The sequence below is a fragment of the Erithacus rubecula genome (genome assembly GCF_903797595.1).
Source record: "Erithacus rubecula genome assembly, chromosome: 16".
Taxonomy (NCBI): Eukaryota; Metazoa; Chordata; class Aves; order Passeriformes; family Muscicapidae; genus Erithacus; species Erithacus rubecula.
In genome coordinates this window covers 17719611-17738122 of record NC_136668.1, presented here as the reverse complement: position 1 = coordinate 17738122, position 18512 = coordinate 17719611, and the positions used below count along the sequence as shown (strand labels likewise).

General features: G+C 39.6%; 1 protein-coding gene across 2 annotated transcripts in view; it reads right to left on the bottom strand.

The window, feature by feature from the left end:
* Positions 1–18512, bottom strand: part of KDM3B (lysine demethylase 3B) — a 44968-nt gene continuing 26456 nt past the window's right edge. Inside the window, exons 16-24 of one of the 2 annotated variants that reach the window (XM_079319736.1) lie at positions 17377–17643; positions 9639–9810; positions 6519–6609; positions 6302–6432; positions 4985–5104; positions 4340–4479; positions 3831–4007; positions 3167–3301; positions 1–1347 (exon numbers count right to left, since the gene is read on the bottom strand). In XM_079319736.1, coding sequence (XP_079175862.1) covers positions 1267–1347; positions 3167–3301; positions 3831–4007; positions 4340–4479; positions 4985–5104; positions 6302–6432; positions 6519–6609; positions 9639–9810; positions 17377–17643 — 1314 coding nt within the window. In that variant the 3' untranslated portion in view covers positions 1–1266. Of the gene's footprint in view, positions 1348–3166; positions 3302–3830; positions 4008–4339; positions 4480–4984; positions 5105–6301; positions 6433–6518; positions 6610–9638; positions 9811–17376; positions 17644–18512 lie in introns of those variants that run through there. The other variant, XR_013776098.1, reaches the window with a different exon arrangement.

Sequence of the window (18512 nt, the reverse complement as noted above, 5' to 3'; positions counted from 1 at the left end):
TTACAGTAAATGATTTTTATTTTTTAAAAAACGAAATAACCGTGAACATATTAACAGGCCTGCAAGTGGCACTACAGTACAGCTGGAGATAAGGTCAATACATTTCCCCATGTACCCAGACAATGAAATCCATTGCATCAATGCTGACATTAGTAAATTCTGAATACAGTTCTATCAAGCAGGAACATTTTACTTAAAATAGTTCTGGACAAAGCTGACACCAAAAGTTAATTTTTCCTTCACTTTGGAAAGGATAGATGTTTAATAGATGTTTTCAGGTAGCACTGGTATTGGGTGAATATTGCCTGCATCACCAGTGCAGAGAGAGATGTACAACATCTCCATGTGAGAACAGAGTTTATACTCCTTTTTATTTCTCATTTTGAGGAAGCAGAGTGGTGTAGAGAGAGAGGGAGAAGACAGGTGAGGTAATACGGGCAAGGGAGGTGGGATATCAATTTCTATTCAATTCTCCTTTGGCTGTTTTTGTGCTATTTTGGACTGCTTTCTAAAAATCACTTCTTGATTTTATTGAAAGGAAGACTAAACGTAATACCTTTCCTCGAAAATCCCGGAACAATTGTGGTACTTCAAAAATACTAAAAATATCTACTTTCATGAAATATTAACTGTTTCACTACAAACCTATTTTTTCACTAAATACACAATTCTTTTATTTCTGGAGTCTCCCAGGGGGGAAAAAAAGTGGGTTCTCCCTTTAGTTCTGCAACTCTACAGTGTATAGAGAAACGGCTAGAAGAAGGGGAGTGCAGAGAATAGCTTTATCCTTTTCCTTGGCCTGTATCTCACACGGGAAGTTTGAATTTCTGCAGCTGGGCTACTGTTGGTCACATTCTTTCAGCAGTTATCAACCAAGTCCACAGTAGGACAACCCACCTCCTGCATGTTCTAACTTAGTAGAGACAACTAGGCATGAGGGAAAAAACCATCCACGCTCTTTATACCATTTCTAATCGTAATATGCAGGAACACCAAGTGGTTTCCATGTTCTTTCAATTTGCAAAAGGCCACTGGAAAGGGATATGGCACCTTTTAGAATCTGGAATTCTGCATTTAACAGTGCAACCTTCCATGAGACCTTCAGTGTTGAGGCAGCGCAGAAAACAGTGGCTGAAGAGTGCGTGTAATACTGACCACAGCAGCTCCAGGGAGAAGCTCCTGCTCCTGCAGAGGCAGTCGTGTGCAGTCCCTGGATATACCATGAGCAAAAGGCCTACTTGACAGGGCATTTGGAATTAGCAATTCCTACGATCTAGCTAGTTTGGATTCATGAGCTTTCAGTGTGCCAACAGCATCTTTCACTGCATGGTAGATAATGTTCTTCACCTGCAACAGGAAAAAAAATTAACTTCTACAGACTAACAAGGAGAGTCTTGCACAGCTATGCACTCAACTTTGACAGCTGAATTTGTAATAATTGGCAAGTATACACAAAATATATATTCTTTCTGCTTCAGGACACCAACAGATTTTAACTGTCAAAGTTAGCAAGTATTTTAGACACCTGCATTGATTTATTAACTCATTTTCTGGTCATCCAGCAACATATATTTACTCACGTTATTTTAAGATAATTCCTTCTCTTGTGAGAGCTAGGAGGGAGTGCACTACAAAGTTTTATATATATGTGAGTTTATTTTGAAAAAGTCCTTGTGATTCAAGTCACTTAGGGATTCACATTAATCAGATCTAAAAAATGCAAGAAAATCATATAGTTTAATCCCATGAAAATTAAGATAATGCAATTAATCATCCCGTGGTCTTTGCATAGAGGCTGGAAATTCTTCAAATTTTGAATCTTGCATAAAGACAAGATGAGGAATTCACTACTACTCACTGCTACCTATTTTTTTTCCACATATTTTCACAGTTACCTATTTAAGAACCAAAGTTCTACCTTGTTTCTGACTTTTTTCTAATCTATGTTTATTTGAATTCTGTTTCCAAGTGTTGAATGGAAGTTTCACCTCCTGAGTGGTGCAATTGCACTGCTCAACTAACTGCCAAGCAGCAGAGACTTTTTCTATGTACACGAGACTTCAATTTTTGGTATCACTTATGCTGCTATCGTCTCTGTGTATTTTAATATATAAAAATATAGACAGAGGTTTGCAACCAGTATTCCTTTTCACAGGAATACCGAGTTGCACTTTGTGGGTTTTTGTTTCTTGGTTCCTTTTTTTAATAATAAGCATTATTTATTTACAACCTCTTGATTTACAGAAATACTGCATTTGTATCATCACAACCGAAGAGGTAGTGTTAGATGCCAGAATGAGAGCTGATCCTATTTCTGCTTTCCTTTACAATCCCATGAAAATCCACATAGAAATTTATAGCAAACTTTCACAGAACTGGTATGAGAGATTCTGACATCCTTGGGTGACATTCTTGAGAGTGACTATGCACTGTGGACTTAGTTTGATGAAGACTGCCATCCTGCAGATCTCCACCCTCCTTCCTTTTACATACGTGTGTGATTACCGACACACAAAAAATGCTGACAACAAAATTTCCAAACTGAGCGGATAACAATGCTTCAGAAGTGCTAGACAAAATCCAACAAGAACTCCTATGGTTTTCTCTCTGCAGAACTTACTGTCTTACATCCAGTGTACCTGTGTACCTATTATGTTCTGTGCATAATTATTACATGAAGCAGTAATGCTTTCTCAAACCAAAACACACTTAATTTTAGGACTAATGTATGTTGGATGACCTTTAAGATCATCGAATGCAACCAGAAACCTAACAGAGAAGTTTTCCTTTAGGTGATAAAGAAACAAACATAATTGTACTTGGTCAAATAAACATCTCTCTTCAAAATAAAGCACTGCTCTTTTCTTTTTAAGATTTTTTTTGTTTCTTCTGGTCTACTCTGTTGTCATTAGGATTCAGCCATTCAAAAACTTGTTAATACCAATGCACGCATTAGTATAATAGAGGGATAGTTCCTTGGAAATGCAGAAGTCTATTACTAATTTCTGTTTACGTAATACCATAAACAGAAGTCCTTAAAAATTAAGTAATGTACAAATCAAATGAGAACTTCCAGATTTCTGAGAAGTTGTTACTCATTTCTACTACTGAACTAAGCTGGCAAAACACAGGATGTACTTAGTGTTTACAGACATAAAATGGTTACCTGCAGTTTATCCTCATGGTTTGTGTGAGTATTAGACAGATGCCTGAACTCCTGGGTCAGACGGAAGCAGTGCTTCACGTGTTCAGGAGATACAAAATCTTCTGCCACTTTAATGCAGCTGTACAAATTATGGACCTAAAAACCCACATCAAATGACTGATATATCAAGACAATTAATCATACAAAACAAAAAGAACCCAAAAGAAACAACAAGAACAAAAACCAAACCCCCCAAATCCCCAATACCCCACCACATATTTAGACTCTGCCACATTTACTCATCAAAACCAGAAACTGACAAAATTGCATCCAACAGTAAAACCAGAACAACATACATGACATCTAACAGGTTTACTGATCTCCTGTATACATCAGCAGTCCCTAAAGCAAGTTCTCTTAACCTTTGAATTTGGTTTCCTTGGCTGAAGTTTCACTACATAGATATGTTTTCCCTCCAACTCACGCCAGTTTTTCCCCCCTGTAATTTCATCACAGTCATGTACACATGATTAAGATATTTACATAACTTTTAGTAATGTAAGAATTGCATATGTAGAAAATGAAACCTTAAGTGTACAATACTAATTACCAGTTATTTTAAAGCTGCAGCTCTGTTGTGCCTCCAATTCTATTTGTCAACATAACCTAGAATTAGTATACTTACCTGATGGGGAGCACCTGCAGGAATGAACACGGCATCGCCAAGGAACTGCACTATTGCCCAGCCTTGCACACCATACTCATCATACAGTCTCTTACGTAAGGTCTGGTCCAAGTACCAACTTTGGTCATGAATGGGATCATGATCTGGAGGATTTTCTTGGCCTTGTTCTTCTCCAACCTAGGGCCAAGATATGGGGTAGAGGGAAATCATGACACAGCACCTTGATATTGCTGGGTAACAAAATGGTCTGTACCAAAAACCATAACAAACTATTTCAAGGTAAAACATTATTTTCAGTAAGGTAATTTAGGTTTTAAATAGCAACATGCATTAGCAGGAAGATTCCAGACCACACTGAAAACCTGCGAACATAGTAACTATCAATGCCCTCAAAGACAGAAGTGCAATACCTATGCACTTGATGTTGATGCAATTTGTATTGTTCAGCTGCTATAAGCAAGCTGGTCAAGGAACCCTGTAAGCTCCAGATTTCTTTGTAGCCAGCATACCTTCCGGAGAAGCTCCCGTATCTTTTCAGCATCCTTGGCAGCATAAATGTGCCACAACGCTCCAGGTTTCTCTCTCCCTTCATGGATTCGCTGCTTTGTTACATCATCAGCATCTCCCTCATCAATTGTTTTCAGAACCTCTGAAAGGGGAAACCGTGTAAAAGCAATATGATTACAAAGCTGCTCATTTTTTACATAGAGAAGAGAAAGGAGCATTTTGAGCTACTAAATTCAGTCACACAGCAGCTGCTGCATCAAACAGTGCCCTTCCTAAGCCCATCAAGCTTCATTTTAACAGAATTCAGAGAATGTGTGAATTGACAGCTAATCACAAAGCTCTGTCATGAATTTAAACTGAGCTACAATTACTCAAATACAAGGAAAAGAAAGGATAGCAAGTTACTCTTTCTCCTCCTTTCTTGAGGAATGTACCTAATTTCTAGCAAAACTGCTGCTCCCACAGCTGAAAACAAATGAAGCACTGCTGCACTTTTAAGTCAATTATGTGCTGCAAATGTAGCAAAGTGTCTTGTATACTAGAATTATATATCATAGATATGACAAGCTTTGACAATAAAAGATACAGTCTTCTTACACACACAATTGATTTTTAGTGTACAGAAAACAGCTTTCCTTAAGCATTACCATCATCATGGGTCCCTTCCCCAATGGGAATCCCAACATACACCATGACATTAACAGCATCAGACACATCCAAGTGCAGGTTTGTGGTACCAACTCGTCTGTCTTCTGCAGTAATTAAGCCTGTAACATAGTGCAAAATAAAATCAAATTCTGTGAGTAATCTCTAGTCTGGAAAGCTAACTCTGTACAGCAATGAGAGCAGAAACCGAAGTCACACAGCAACTGAAATAGGTATATTCTTGTCATGTGTAGCCTAAGTAAAAAGATTACTGATAACAAGTATTTTAATTTTACAGGAAACAGAAACAGCAAGCCTAATTTACTCAAGTCATGAGAAAACTCTTTAAACATTTTAACACCAAAGCCAGAACTCATACTTTACAATTTTGTGTCACTGAGAATAATTTATGCAGTCTGTGCAAGAGAACTTAGCTATCGTAAGCACAAAGCAAGTCTTCCTCCGCTTGGAGGCATGAGAGAACTTAAGTGGCATTAACATCCTACTCTATGCAGCAAGTCAGTGGACTGTTAAAGTATAAGCCTCCAGCTGTTTTTTATTTTCTCATACTAAGCTGTAAAATCCATGACGAGTTGAATTCACAGCTGTTAACATCATCAACCATTCAGATTACGATTCAGTAAAGAAAAACACCTGCAGACTCAAGTGCTTGTACTTCTGCATGCTGAAGGAACTTACAGCTCTCAAGTGACTCTAAGTAATGGAGAAAGATTTCAAATGTTTGCTTCTTAATTCTTTGACCTTCTTATTAACAGGCTCCCTTTTTTCCCCTGGCCCTTCAATAGCACCCTCTCTTTCTACTTCTACTTAACCATCTCTAACAAGTAACATGGCAGGGAATTAGAATATTAAAAAAAAAAAAAATCTTTGTATCAGCAAACACTAATAGAAGTTAGCCTACAAGAGCTTTTAGGATCACCATTGTATTTATATATTTTCTGTTTAAATTCCAATCTTCTGAAGTTAGGAACTCAACTCACTGAACAGTACCTATCATAATAGACCAGAAACAGGTTGAAGAGCCTAGAAGGAGGGTAATTTTCGTCTTAAACAGTTCTGCTGCTCTCAAAAAGATATTAACTTTTCCTTGAACATACCTCTTGGATATACAAGGCAGAAAAGGGCACATGTGACAGAGAGAGGGCTAATGTAAGAATAGATTTCCAGGACTAAATGAAAATAAAAGTAACAGCAGGCTCGATAAGCACTTAGTTTTGACTAATGCCACAGCCTCGTATTTGCCGTAAGTGTAATAATGAGTCACAAAAACCAGTATCTGCAGAACTATACTCACATACCATAGGCATTGTACATTTTAGGACCCAAGTCAGGACGGACAAAGTAGCTTGGCAGCCTAGAAGCCAAATTCAGTCTGCCATCTCTCTTGGTATATTCAGGAAGAGGAAGATTTTCCATCAAGTCCTCAAACCTAGAGAGCAAAGGCAGACAAAGGCGGGTTATCCTCCTGGAGCACCTTCAGCAGTCCTGTCAGCACTGATACTAAAGGTTACTTACCTCGTGGGCATCATATCTCTGAAGTCCTCCCCTGGAGGCCAATCCTTGAGTTTTAGTACCATTGGCTGACCATCATCTGACCTGAGCCGTTCTGAAAGAAACAAAGTAAGATTTCTCCATGTAGTGTCTTTTTACCAGAGCCCACTACCTTGTTAAAGCTGTAAGGGTTTTTGTACCTCTTACAGTATACAGCAAAATGGGGCCTGGTTTTGTTTTGGGCTTCCAAGCAATATCATAGGATGACCAACAACAGTTTAAAAACGATATATAGATAAAGATATAATCACCTACTGCAGAAGTTTGACAGATCTTGCACAGCTGCTAGGTTTTAGAATAGTTTTTATTCAGCTTCAAAAATAAGCCTTTCCAAAGCATTCTTCCTTATTCCTTTTACCAAAAGGAGTTTTATCTTTAATTTCAAGAGAAGTGGTACCTCTACAAAATTAAAGTCACTGGTTCTTGTTCTGAAATCAACCCTAATTTCAGTGTAAAGCAAGAAACCATGGTACACCACACTCAAAAAACATAAAGGGCAGGTGGTCCCAAAGAAGGACTGCTTTTAGGCTTTTTAATTCTTTGCTGGAGGCACTCAAATTAGTAGAGTGCCAAAAGCAAACATTTATTCCTCACTTTAAGAGTTCTACATGAGTCCTGACTAGAAACAGAAAGTGGGGAGCATAGAAAGATGCAACAGTGGATGTATGCTATGACAGCACTGACCATATCAACTGTTGCTTTACCTCAGATCTTAGAGCTACCTTAGATCTCAAGGCTAAGAGAATCTATCTGGAAGTGGTACATGAGTAGATTAGGCCTCACTGTAACATTTAGAGAAAAACAAAGTTCACTCTTCTACTCGATTTTTCACAAGTCAATTGAAAAATTAAGTGTACAGAAGTCTTAACACTTTGTCATCCCCATTTCCCCAGAGAGTAACACCTTCACTACTTCTTACCTTACCAAGGATTGTCAAACAAACTGACCTAGCAGAGCTCCTGACATCACTGCAAGAGAAAGCATATCTAAGAAATTAGGACTTGGAGACCTGTGAATCCTATCAACAGGCTACAGAGGACAGCCTGAGTTTGCAAGATAAAAAAAAAATATTTATTGAAATTAAAAGGGATTAAGAACTGCAGATACATAAACTGAAGTGACTGACTTAAACTTTGATAAGCTACAGATTTTAGAGAGGCAAATGAACTGAAAAGTTCAAGAACTTGAATTAAAAGATGTTTCACAACTTCCCATATTCAAGATTCTGAACTCATCAAGGATCTTTTTTCTAAACAAGAAGTAGCTTGTAGGGAGGCTATTCAGAAAGGTCAGAGTGAAGAACTACCTGAATGAAAACATATAGATCTGACAAATTACATGGAACTGGACAAACCCCAGAAAATACCTCATCAGCAAAGAAAAGCAGGTGCAAGAATGATCAAAACAAAAAGTCAGACCTTTCAAAAGCCCACTTTGAACCCAAAAGTATTAAAAGAAACAGCAAAAGATTAAAATTAATTAAAGTATCATATAGAATAATCTCAATAATACCTCCAAAGTCAATGGCTGTTCTACATCTCTTTGGTAATTTAATGTGAGGATGGGAGCCAGCCACCTATTTTAAAAATTCAAAATTCATGTAATGCAGAGAAATCAGAGACATTAGGTAATTTGCCAACAGTTTTCATAAGAATTAGCATGTGAAATCTCTGGACTAGTAGCAAATAATATTCCTCTATATTAGGGATTGAACATGGCTGAAGAAACTCTAAATAAAATATATTGAGAAGAAATTATCAAGAGTGATAAGGTTTTCCAACCTAAGTCACTAATATGTCTCATGTATAGTGTGCTAAAGGCTTTGTCTAGAAGAAAAACCAAAGCTGACTGCTGAAAGAAGCATATCTGTCAGGAAACAAACTACAAGTAACATTTCTCAAAGATAACTTGACCCATACAAATTCACTATTTTCATGAATAGACCACAGTACAAAAGTGAAGAGTTTATGAATTTTCCCAGTTACTAACAATACACAAAGACCACACCATTACCTCCTCTAAGGCCATTTATTTCTGATTAGTAACAAAAACAGTATGAAATTTAACAGTACACAATATAGTGCTCTATAGTACTAACCATATAAAAAAAAAGTCAAAAGCTGGGAGCTCTTTGATTGGAAAACGACTAGAAGAAAATATTCTTCGTCTGCAAATCTATCATTTCACTGACTGCTGAACGAACATTCCATTAAGTCATCCAACAGTTCACTGTTTCTGCAATATGCACACAGTAATAAATACAGAAAACACTTTATACACAACTCTAAAATCAGCAACACTGCAATGAACTTTTACATCTCTAATACCTGTAACTATACGACCACTCAGATCTAGGTATATACAATCTAAAATGGAGCACTCTGTTTTTCAGAAGCTCTGTAACCTGATCTGTTACATTCCCCAGAAGTTTTAGCTCATTAGTTTTTCCATCACACTTGACAGAAAGTTTTCTCAAATAACTCGAGCATTAAATAATGTGTTATCATGTGAGACACACATATAGCATTGCTATTCCTAACAGATAGAAAATTGCATTTGTACTCACAAATGATCTACCACAAAAATAATTTGCAATGTCAAATTTACTTGACTGATGTATTCCACCAAATCCAAGTTTCAGTATCAAAAGTGTCCATCCCTTTTAGCTCTGCAGGTTCCCTTTAGTTTTACAATTAAAATTGAGATTGAAAGGAGAGCAAAGATAAACACATTACTTACTGTCTTAAAAACAGTGAGGATTAATTCCACTGGGAAAAGTTGTTGGTTTTTTTTTTTTTTTAATTAGTTTCCCATGAAGTGGATCATTTTTTGATACATAAAAGTAACACACACAAACCCACTGCAATACAAACAGTTCTCTTGGACAGTCCTGTCCCAATCTTCGCCAATAAAGTGTTTTCTAGGGTGAGCTACATGTAAGGAGCAATGGCTTCTTTGGATGAGACTGATAGGTACTTGGATTTTTTCTTAATTTATTTTTTAGGAAAATAGGTGGAAAATTAGGAGTTGAAGATAGCAATACAGACTGTTCAGTTAAACTAGTCAGCCATAAATATTACTTACTAGATATTATCTCAAAGCCATCCCAGAAGTCACGCACTTTCACGTCTGAAATTATGGCACAGTTCCTGCAGTTCACCAAATCTACATCTTGATCTCCAAATTCCAGGCTGAAAGCTTCTGGTTTCCAAAGCTCTGACTTCAACTTCTTATGGACACCAGATACCAGCACGGGCTGAGAATACAAAGATGAATGCTTACTCCACCATAACCAAATTTCTTACACATGCAGCCAAACTTTCTTAAGAGAGCCAAGACTCCTGGCTACCACCATACAAGAGACACCACAAATCTGTTTTCATCCATGTCTGGTTTTTGTGCATCGAGCAAATAACCAGAGTCAAAGCAAACTTTAGTTCCACGCCATGTGCAGATGCCTTAGAAGTGGTGTTGGACTAGACTTGCCAAGGCAAATGCACTAGGATTCCATGGCAAGGTGTTGGCAGCAAGGGTAGGCTCTGAGAGAGGAAGCTGGGAGCTGCCCCATGGTGGACACAGATGGTTCCACCTGGCTCAACAGACCCATCACTGATCAAAGCTGAGCCCATAACTGATGCTAGTGGCATGTCTGTGATAATGAGAAAGGGTAAAAAGTTCTCCACAGCTGATACTTGTGTGAGAGAGACACAGAGAGAGAAGAAAGGAGGGACACACAACACACCAACGGCAGGCAGGGAAGGGAGAGAAAGAAGTTCTGCATACACCAAGATCAGTGATGGAGGAGGTGCTCACAGCCCATCAAAGAGCATGGTGAGGCAGACTTTCCCCTGCAACCCGTGGAGGACCAGGGTGAAGTAGAGATTCATCTGCAGTCTACAGAGGATCCTGCACTGCAGCAGAGGAATATTCACTGGAATAATTGCATAGAGACCCCATGCTGGAGCAGACTCTGGCAGAAGCAGAAGGGAAAATCTCACTAATAAGCCAACTTTCTGACAAAAACTGCCCACTGGGGACCCACACTGGAGCAGCCTATGGGGACGACTTATGTTGGAGCCATTCATGAATGACAGTATCCTCTGAGAGGTACTCTACACTGAAGCAGCAGGAAAGTGTGAGGAGGAAAGGGCAGCAGACACAGTGTTCTGTCTCACAGATCATCCCCCCATGTCACTCCAGGGGCTGTGGCAGAAAGGACGTAAATAGTCAGAAATGAGAGAGTCAAGTTGAGCCTTTAGGAAAAAAGGTGAAGCGGGGGAGAGAGGTAAGGTGTTTACTGATTTGTCTTTCTTCTCTAACACCCTACTCTATTTTTAATTGCAATAAATTCAACTCATCAATCGTTTACGTGTTTTGCCCATGACAATTATCGCTAAGGGATCTCCCCGGTTTTATCTTGACTCAGAAACTTCTTCACTTGATTTTGTTCCACTGTTCTGTCGAGAAGGGGGAGTGAGAAAGCAGCTGGATAGAGGGGTCTGGCAGCCAGCCAGAGTCAATCCACCTATGGTGGTAGAGTAGGTGTAGAACCCCACCACCTGTCCTTTTTTCTGAAGCACACGTGCAATTACCACTAAAAATAGCAATTGTACTAAAGCCTTCTCATGTTGAATTTTCATATATGAATATAAATTATTTAACTATTTCACTTGTTATTTATGTATACCCACATATCAACATTAATTCCATAGGACAAAACCAAGTAGTGGAAAAAAGGCTGTTCACTTGCAAAAGGGGTTTTAAGATGCTTAGGCTAATGATGTACATGTATTTCACACAGATATTTCAGTGGCCTCTCCCCAGAAACACTTAAAGCATTTGCCGAACTGACAACAGTTGGAAAAGGTATACCAGACAATCCTCCCAACACTGCCAAAACCTTTTCTGTTCCTCTCACCCTGCCATCTCAAAACAGAGTTACCAAACTTGAGAGAAAATGGAGAGGGTACTAAGTGAACTTGCACATAGACTATTCCCACCCGAAAAGCTTCAGCTTTAGCAACTGCTACCTATGTCCAAATGGCAGTTCCCATAGCTATGTAAGTTTGAATCAGTTCCAAGCTGTGCCCTATCAACAATGATCTGATGGTGGGTCTTGGTTTTTATTCTTGTGAAAAGCTCAGCACAACCCTGAGAAGCACAGATGTCCCTAGATGCATTATCAGTGTCTTAGGCAAAGATACCTACAGATACCTACCTTGCATACAAGCAACTTCAAAGTTATGCTGCTTAAAAACACTCCAGCTGTCCAATGGCCTTTAAAAGGCCTAATTTCAATTTTAGTCCCTAAGTGAGGATACCATTGACTCAGAAATGAATGGGAAAAATCCCAACTCTGGGGATTACAGGAAAGACCTTGGTATTCAAATACAATACAATGCAGTCAATAAGTTCTAGAAGGCAGCAATGAAACCTCAACTCCAGAAGAATGAGATTTTAGAAAACAAAAAAGGGTTGTTACTTTACTCCTGTGAATTTCAGGGGAATGAAAAAAAGCAAAAAAACCCACAGAAACATTTAGATTGGAAATTACTACCCTTGCACTAAAAATGACTATTTTCTTGTGTTGAGGCTGAACTTTCAACACCCATTCCCACTTGTCCAGTCAGTGGGCACTGATAAGAAGAGCCTGGCTCCCTCTTCTTAAGATTTCCTCTCCACACTCTCCTGAGCCTTCTTTTCTCTACACTGAACAGCCTCAGCTTGCTCAGTCTCTCCTCATCTAATTGATGCTCCAGTCCCTTCATCATCTTTGTGACCCTTTGCTGGGCTTCCTCTAGTAAGTCCACAACTCTCTTGAACTGCAGAACAGAACATAGTAAGAGAAACCATCACTTCCTTTGACTTGCTGACAACTCTCTTTGTTGTGAGAACACATTCTTGGTTCATGGTCACTCCCTTGTTCAAGATCCTTCTAGGCAAAACTACTTTCAAATGGTTGATTCTCTGCAACTGCTGTAGGATGTTATTCTTCCTTGATGTGCAGGATATTACATTTCCCCTTGCTGAACATCATCAGATTCTTCTCAGACCAATTCCCCAGCCTGTTCAGACCCTCTGAATAGCAGCACAACCAATCTGGTGTGTGAGTCATTCCTCTTAGTTTTGTAATGCCTGTAAACTTGCTTGGGTCTATGAACCCTATCCCATCTAGGTCACTAATGACATGGTAAGTACTACTCACCCCAAAAGTGACCCTCTAGGATATACCACTAGTGACAGTGCTCTCACACATGGCATTTCAGTCCATCACAGTGCTCACTTATCAAGTCTGTGCTTCACTTTGTTTGATGACATTATAGCAGTGCAAAAAGCCTTTATAAAAGTTAAGATAAAAAACATCCAGTACTTTCCCTTCATCCACCCAGCCAGTCATCTCATTACTGAAGGCTGCAAGTCAGGTTAAGCATGATTAACCAGTATTTCTCAGCTCCTCTTCTCTTCATGACCATATCCCCACGGGATTCTTCCAAGCAAGTATTTGAAAAGGCAAAAGCCTTCTCTCCCAAAGCATTGATTTGTCATCATGATTTTCCACTTTGCTCCCTCCTCTCAGAATCCTGATCCGAATGCCACCATCTAATAGTCACTGCAGCCAAAGGAGACCCGTATCACCACATCAACAACCAGTGACCTGTTGTGCTGTTCCTCCAGCAGGTATCATGGTGGCCCCATGAGGCCCAGGAAATGCGAACACAGCGCTTCCTCCAGGTTTCTGAAGATGGCCTTAGCACATTTTTATGGTCAGTTGCTCTGTAACAGATAGTTGTCATAATGCTGTCTATGTTGCTCTGCTCACTAATCCTGGCTCGGATGGCTCACCAACATTACTACATAATCTAAAGCATTCTAGCTTCTTCCTCACAAAAACAACAGTGCTCCCTCCTCACCTTCCTGGCTTATCCTTCCTGTGTTGTCCTTCCTGAACAGCCTCTACCTATTCCTTTCCACACTACAGCTGCATGACCTATCCCACCACTTTGCCATACCAATGAGATCATGGCTGTGCAACTGCTACTAATTCCTCCTGTTTGTTCAATGTGCTGCACTCATTAGTGTACAGGTACTTCAGAAAGACACCTAGTCATGTAGATGTCACAGAAATGGTATGAAAACTTTCTTCACAATGCTGTGATGCACATAGATCCTTACTTACATGCATAAACTTGAAGTGGACATCTTTCATCCTTGGTTTCTTGACTATGGGATTACTCCTGTTCACATCACCTCACACTGCTTGCTTGGCAAATCAATCAACTAATTCATTCCTCAGTCACTGGTCATACTCTCCCTCCCTTGCTCCAGCTTACAGCTCTCATAAGGAAGCCCAGCCTATTGGCAAAGATGCCTTTTTTTTTTTTCCTTCCTTTTGCTTAGATGGATCCTATCTCTTGCAAGCATTCTTCTAAGGTTCCCATGACCATAAAACCCTCTTGGTTAAAACCAGCTGTGCAAACTGTGGTTGACATGCAGGATCTGTCCACTCCCTTACCCCTCACTGGCAGGAATAAGAAAACCATGAGGGCTCCATGGCCTTGATTAATACTCCCAGAGCCATACAGTCACTCTTGATACTGTCCTGGTCTCCTCAGTAGTACTGTGTGTGCCAATATGGAAAAGCAGCAGAGGGCACATGTTTGAGGGACAGATAAGCTTTGGTAATCTTTCTACTGTGTCCCAAATGTGACACCGTGATCAGCAGCAAGCTCTATAAAATAACAAAGCAAATACAGCAATCGCAAATCTTAATACACTCCCTCATCCCAGAAAAAAGGTAAACATTAAGGCAATAAAAAAGTTTAAGCATATTCTACAACAAACATTAGGGATCATGTATGAATAAAATAACAGTACCTTTCACAGGATGCGTAGAAAGCATTGCCTGGTAGACTTTAAGATGATGGCTGTCTTCAGTACAGAAAAATAATGACATTTGAATCCCTGCTGTATTCACTTGACCACTTTTAAACAGCACTTAAAAGAACCCCCAAAACAACCAAACCACTTAACTTAGTGGAACCCTTTGGGCTATTAAGCGGTGCATTTGCCAGGAAGAAAGAAAAATATTCTCTCTAGTGAAGAACACAGACAGGGCTCCAAGATAAAATGACAATGGACTTGCCTGGTAGACATCTGCCAAATCTGCTCTCAAACTATGGAGAGATAACAACAACAACAACAAAGCTCCAGTACCATACCAAATTTTCAGTGTCTCAAAACAGAGAAATCCTAGCATGAAAATTTAGAAAATACCAGGTTGCTATACGATAAGAATCCTAACAATATCCCCAGATGAGTAACAACCATTTTCAGGAGAGCAAGATGCTCATGAAAAACAACTTCAGCAAGAATTAGTCTTATGGTCTCAGTGATTTCTGGGATAAGACAGAGTTTAACTTATTTCTAACAATTTCTAAGACAAAGGACTCAAAAAAATGTTGCTCTTTTCAAGTGACACTGAAAGAGTGCCATTCATTGTCTAAGCATTAAGGGAGAAGAATTTTTCTCTTTAAACAATTTGGGATGCCACCATAGCCAAGACCTTCATATGGCACAGAGCTAGTGTCCAGTGTGCATTTATGTGCCGAGGAGGGCGGATAAGGATTTTTTTCCAAATAACCTTTTCTAAACCACAAAACAGGAAGAGAATTTGGGGTATGGTGGTAGAATCAATGTTCTTCCACTTTACTTTTAAAGTACAGGAAGATGCAAGCCAAGGAAGAACTGTGACAGAGCACAGTTCCTTGCGTCTCTGCTTGAAGAAATTCTACTTAAAATAACCTTGTTGAGACAGCAATGCCTGCCTGGGTCACAGCTCTCTCTTTTGCAGGAACAAAAACAAGGGAGGTTGTTTGATTCCTTTTCATATTTCAACAGGAAACTCCAGTGACTGCAACACCACCTCGAGGATTGCTGAATGAGCAAAGGAGTTGCCCAGTCATTTCCGATTCAAGGAGTCCTCTGTATGATAAAATGATCCAAAAGCATCAATAGCATGCCTTGGGGGAAAAGCCTAAAACAGCAGGGCACAAAGAGTACACAAGCATGGCAGCATTGTAGCCAGAGCCTCAGGATGTGCACCAACTTGGATGGCAATGCTCACTGCAAGCTACACATCACACACAAGGTCTGTAATCACATCTCCAGACTCCATAAGCAGTCTCTCGAGACTCATTATCAGTCAAGAACCCCACAGTCACAAGCACATGGTGATTAACCACTCTCACTGGCAAACAAACTGACAAGCACCTTTTTTGTAGGCATTCCCAAGATATTTAGGATCCTCCTAGGAGAGACAGTAGTATTTCCTGACAGAAAGTCTTGAGAAAATTATCCAAGTATACTAACCAGAAACTAAGAAGCTCTTTGCAAAGAAAAGGAGATGATGGGCATCACAGCACTGAAGAAGAATGACCTGAAATCCCTTGTAAATTAGAAAAATATAACAGGATGAAAAATAAAAAACAATTAAAGGATATTCCTATGCACCCCAGAAAAGTCAGGACAGGAAGGCAACTGCACTTAGTGGGAAGTAGTCAATGAAGTTTGTAATCAGATAAGCGAGGGTGTGCTGCACAGTACCTTCCTCCAGCTAGCAGGAGCCAGCCAGAAGAATCATGAACAGGAATGCAGCTGGTGGCACAACAGTCATCTTTGCAGCTCTCACGCCTATGTGCTAGTTGTGCTTGTGCCCAGGAAACCCAGAGAATGTGCAGTTCCATGGGACAGTTACACTTAAATGAAAAGTGCTCTACTTATGTCAGGAATAGACTCTGAGTGCTGAAAGAGGTACATGCTGTTCCTCCACCACACCACAGCATCTTGTGAACAACCACAAGTAAGTATGGAATGTGACTGCCAAGTGCATTAGCACTGTAACAACAAACTAGCTGACGACAAGCCCTTCTCCAAAAAAGATGATGAAGGGTCTAATGGTCTAGCACCAATAATCTCAATTCTGAGTACTTAGTGAAGGTAATTGTGTCAGAGGCAGCTGCAGAACCAAGTGTAAAGAATATAGTTTGAAAGCAATGGACACTGTTCTCTGTTAGAGCTGTGGGTACACTTCCTTTGCAGCAGCAATTACTGACCAACCTTTTAAGATTCAGGTTGTCTGACAGGCTATCTTACTGACTCTCTTGAAAAGTCCAAACTACAGCATTACAGACTGACATCTGAAAAAGTGGCTATCTTGAGAGCATGTCTAAGGTACAGTCTGTTGTCTGAAGGCATAAGTGCTTGATGGCACCTCAGACAATCCAGGAGAGTGCTCCATGCATTATTTGCTGAGTCCAGAACAACACTTGGGTTCCCACTGGCTGTACGGCTCAGAGTGAGAGGTATCAAGTCCACCCAAAATTCAGTAGACTACTGCATAAAGCCTTTTTGCTCTTGTGCATGCTGCAGGTGGAAGGACCTTCCCCTGAGGCCATAAAGCATCAAGTGCGGGGGAAATGCTAAGGTGCACACAGGAAATCAGAGTGGATTTACTACTGGGTTGCAGTAGAGTGGAGCAGGTTCAGCACAAAGAACACTACAACTAAAAGGGCTGTCACAGCAAACACACTCATGATGGTAAGCTGAGAAAAGTTCAATATGCAAGAGCACATGAGCTCAAGTCCATATAGCATAGATGAACAGGGCTGCTGTGTCCCTTGTTTATAAAGCTACAGTTGAAATATTCATTCACCATATTCACTCAGGAGCAACTGGCCAAAGTTTGAACTGACTGTTTTTACCAAGATACAGACTGCATTTCAGGGCACCTATAAGCAGCAAGGGTTGGATACTTATCACCCACCTGGCCTTGTTTCCAGCATTCCCTGAAGATCTTCCAGTTGTTTTTGTTGCTGGGATCATGAAGGCAAAGAAGTCTACCATCACACAGCCAAGAGTGGGAAGTGTGTGGATCCAGCACATTTAATCCCATTACCATTTCCTTCACCTCTCTTTGTGTGTCAGCTAAATTACTAGCTCGTTTTGCAGCATCAGGCGTCTTCTTATTTTCAACCACAGAGGCAATAATATGGTCCAAGAAGTTTGGCAGGCTGGCTTTACCTTTTGCCCCCTAGAAGATGTAAATCCAGAGGTAAGTTTAGTCTTGCAACAGTGTTAAGTATTAACGTGTTCTCCTTCAGACTTTAGTCACAGACACCTTGCTACCAGGAAAACATACATCAGAAACAAACAGGCTCAGAAACAGACATGTATCCAAGAGAAATGTCTATAGCTCTGTTTTACAATAGTAGAAGTTAACCAACTAAAGGCTACCTAGAAAAATATTAAGCAGACATAAAATAGAAAACTTTAATGATCTAAATTCAGCTACTTTGATATTAAAAACAGTTAATATTTTACCTAATTTCATTAATATCTCAACTGTATTTACCCATTCTCCTCATCCCATTACTAAGGAAATGAATGCAGCCTTGGGACACGTAGGCTGATGGATATGCGAATACCAAGGAAACACCAACAGAGAGAGGAGAAAGTGCTTGCTGCATGTCAGTAGAACCTCTAGTAGACAGACTCTCCAGTTCTGGTTGCCATGCTCCTCAAGGGACATTTAAAACTCAAGGGGTGTTTAAAATTTGTAACAAGTTAGCAGCACAGTCTTAAATTTTGTTTTAACTTATAGAAAAAAAAAAAGCCCTTCTATAGGCCTTGTATATAGTGAAATACTTAAGATACTAAATATATTTTACATATTTTTACATATTCAACAGAACATAAACACTTACTGGATCTTTAATCACACATTTGTGGGAGGCGGCGTGTGATAGATTTCTGGTAGCAGAAAACTTCTCATTCAAGTGAAAAAAAAATCATAACAAACCAATCAACACCACTCCTTCCTCTCTCCCAAAACTTCCCATCTTCTTAAAAAACTAAAGTTCAACAGATAAAAAACTTACCATATATAGAGCTATCAATCTA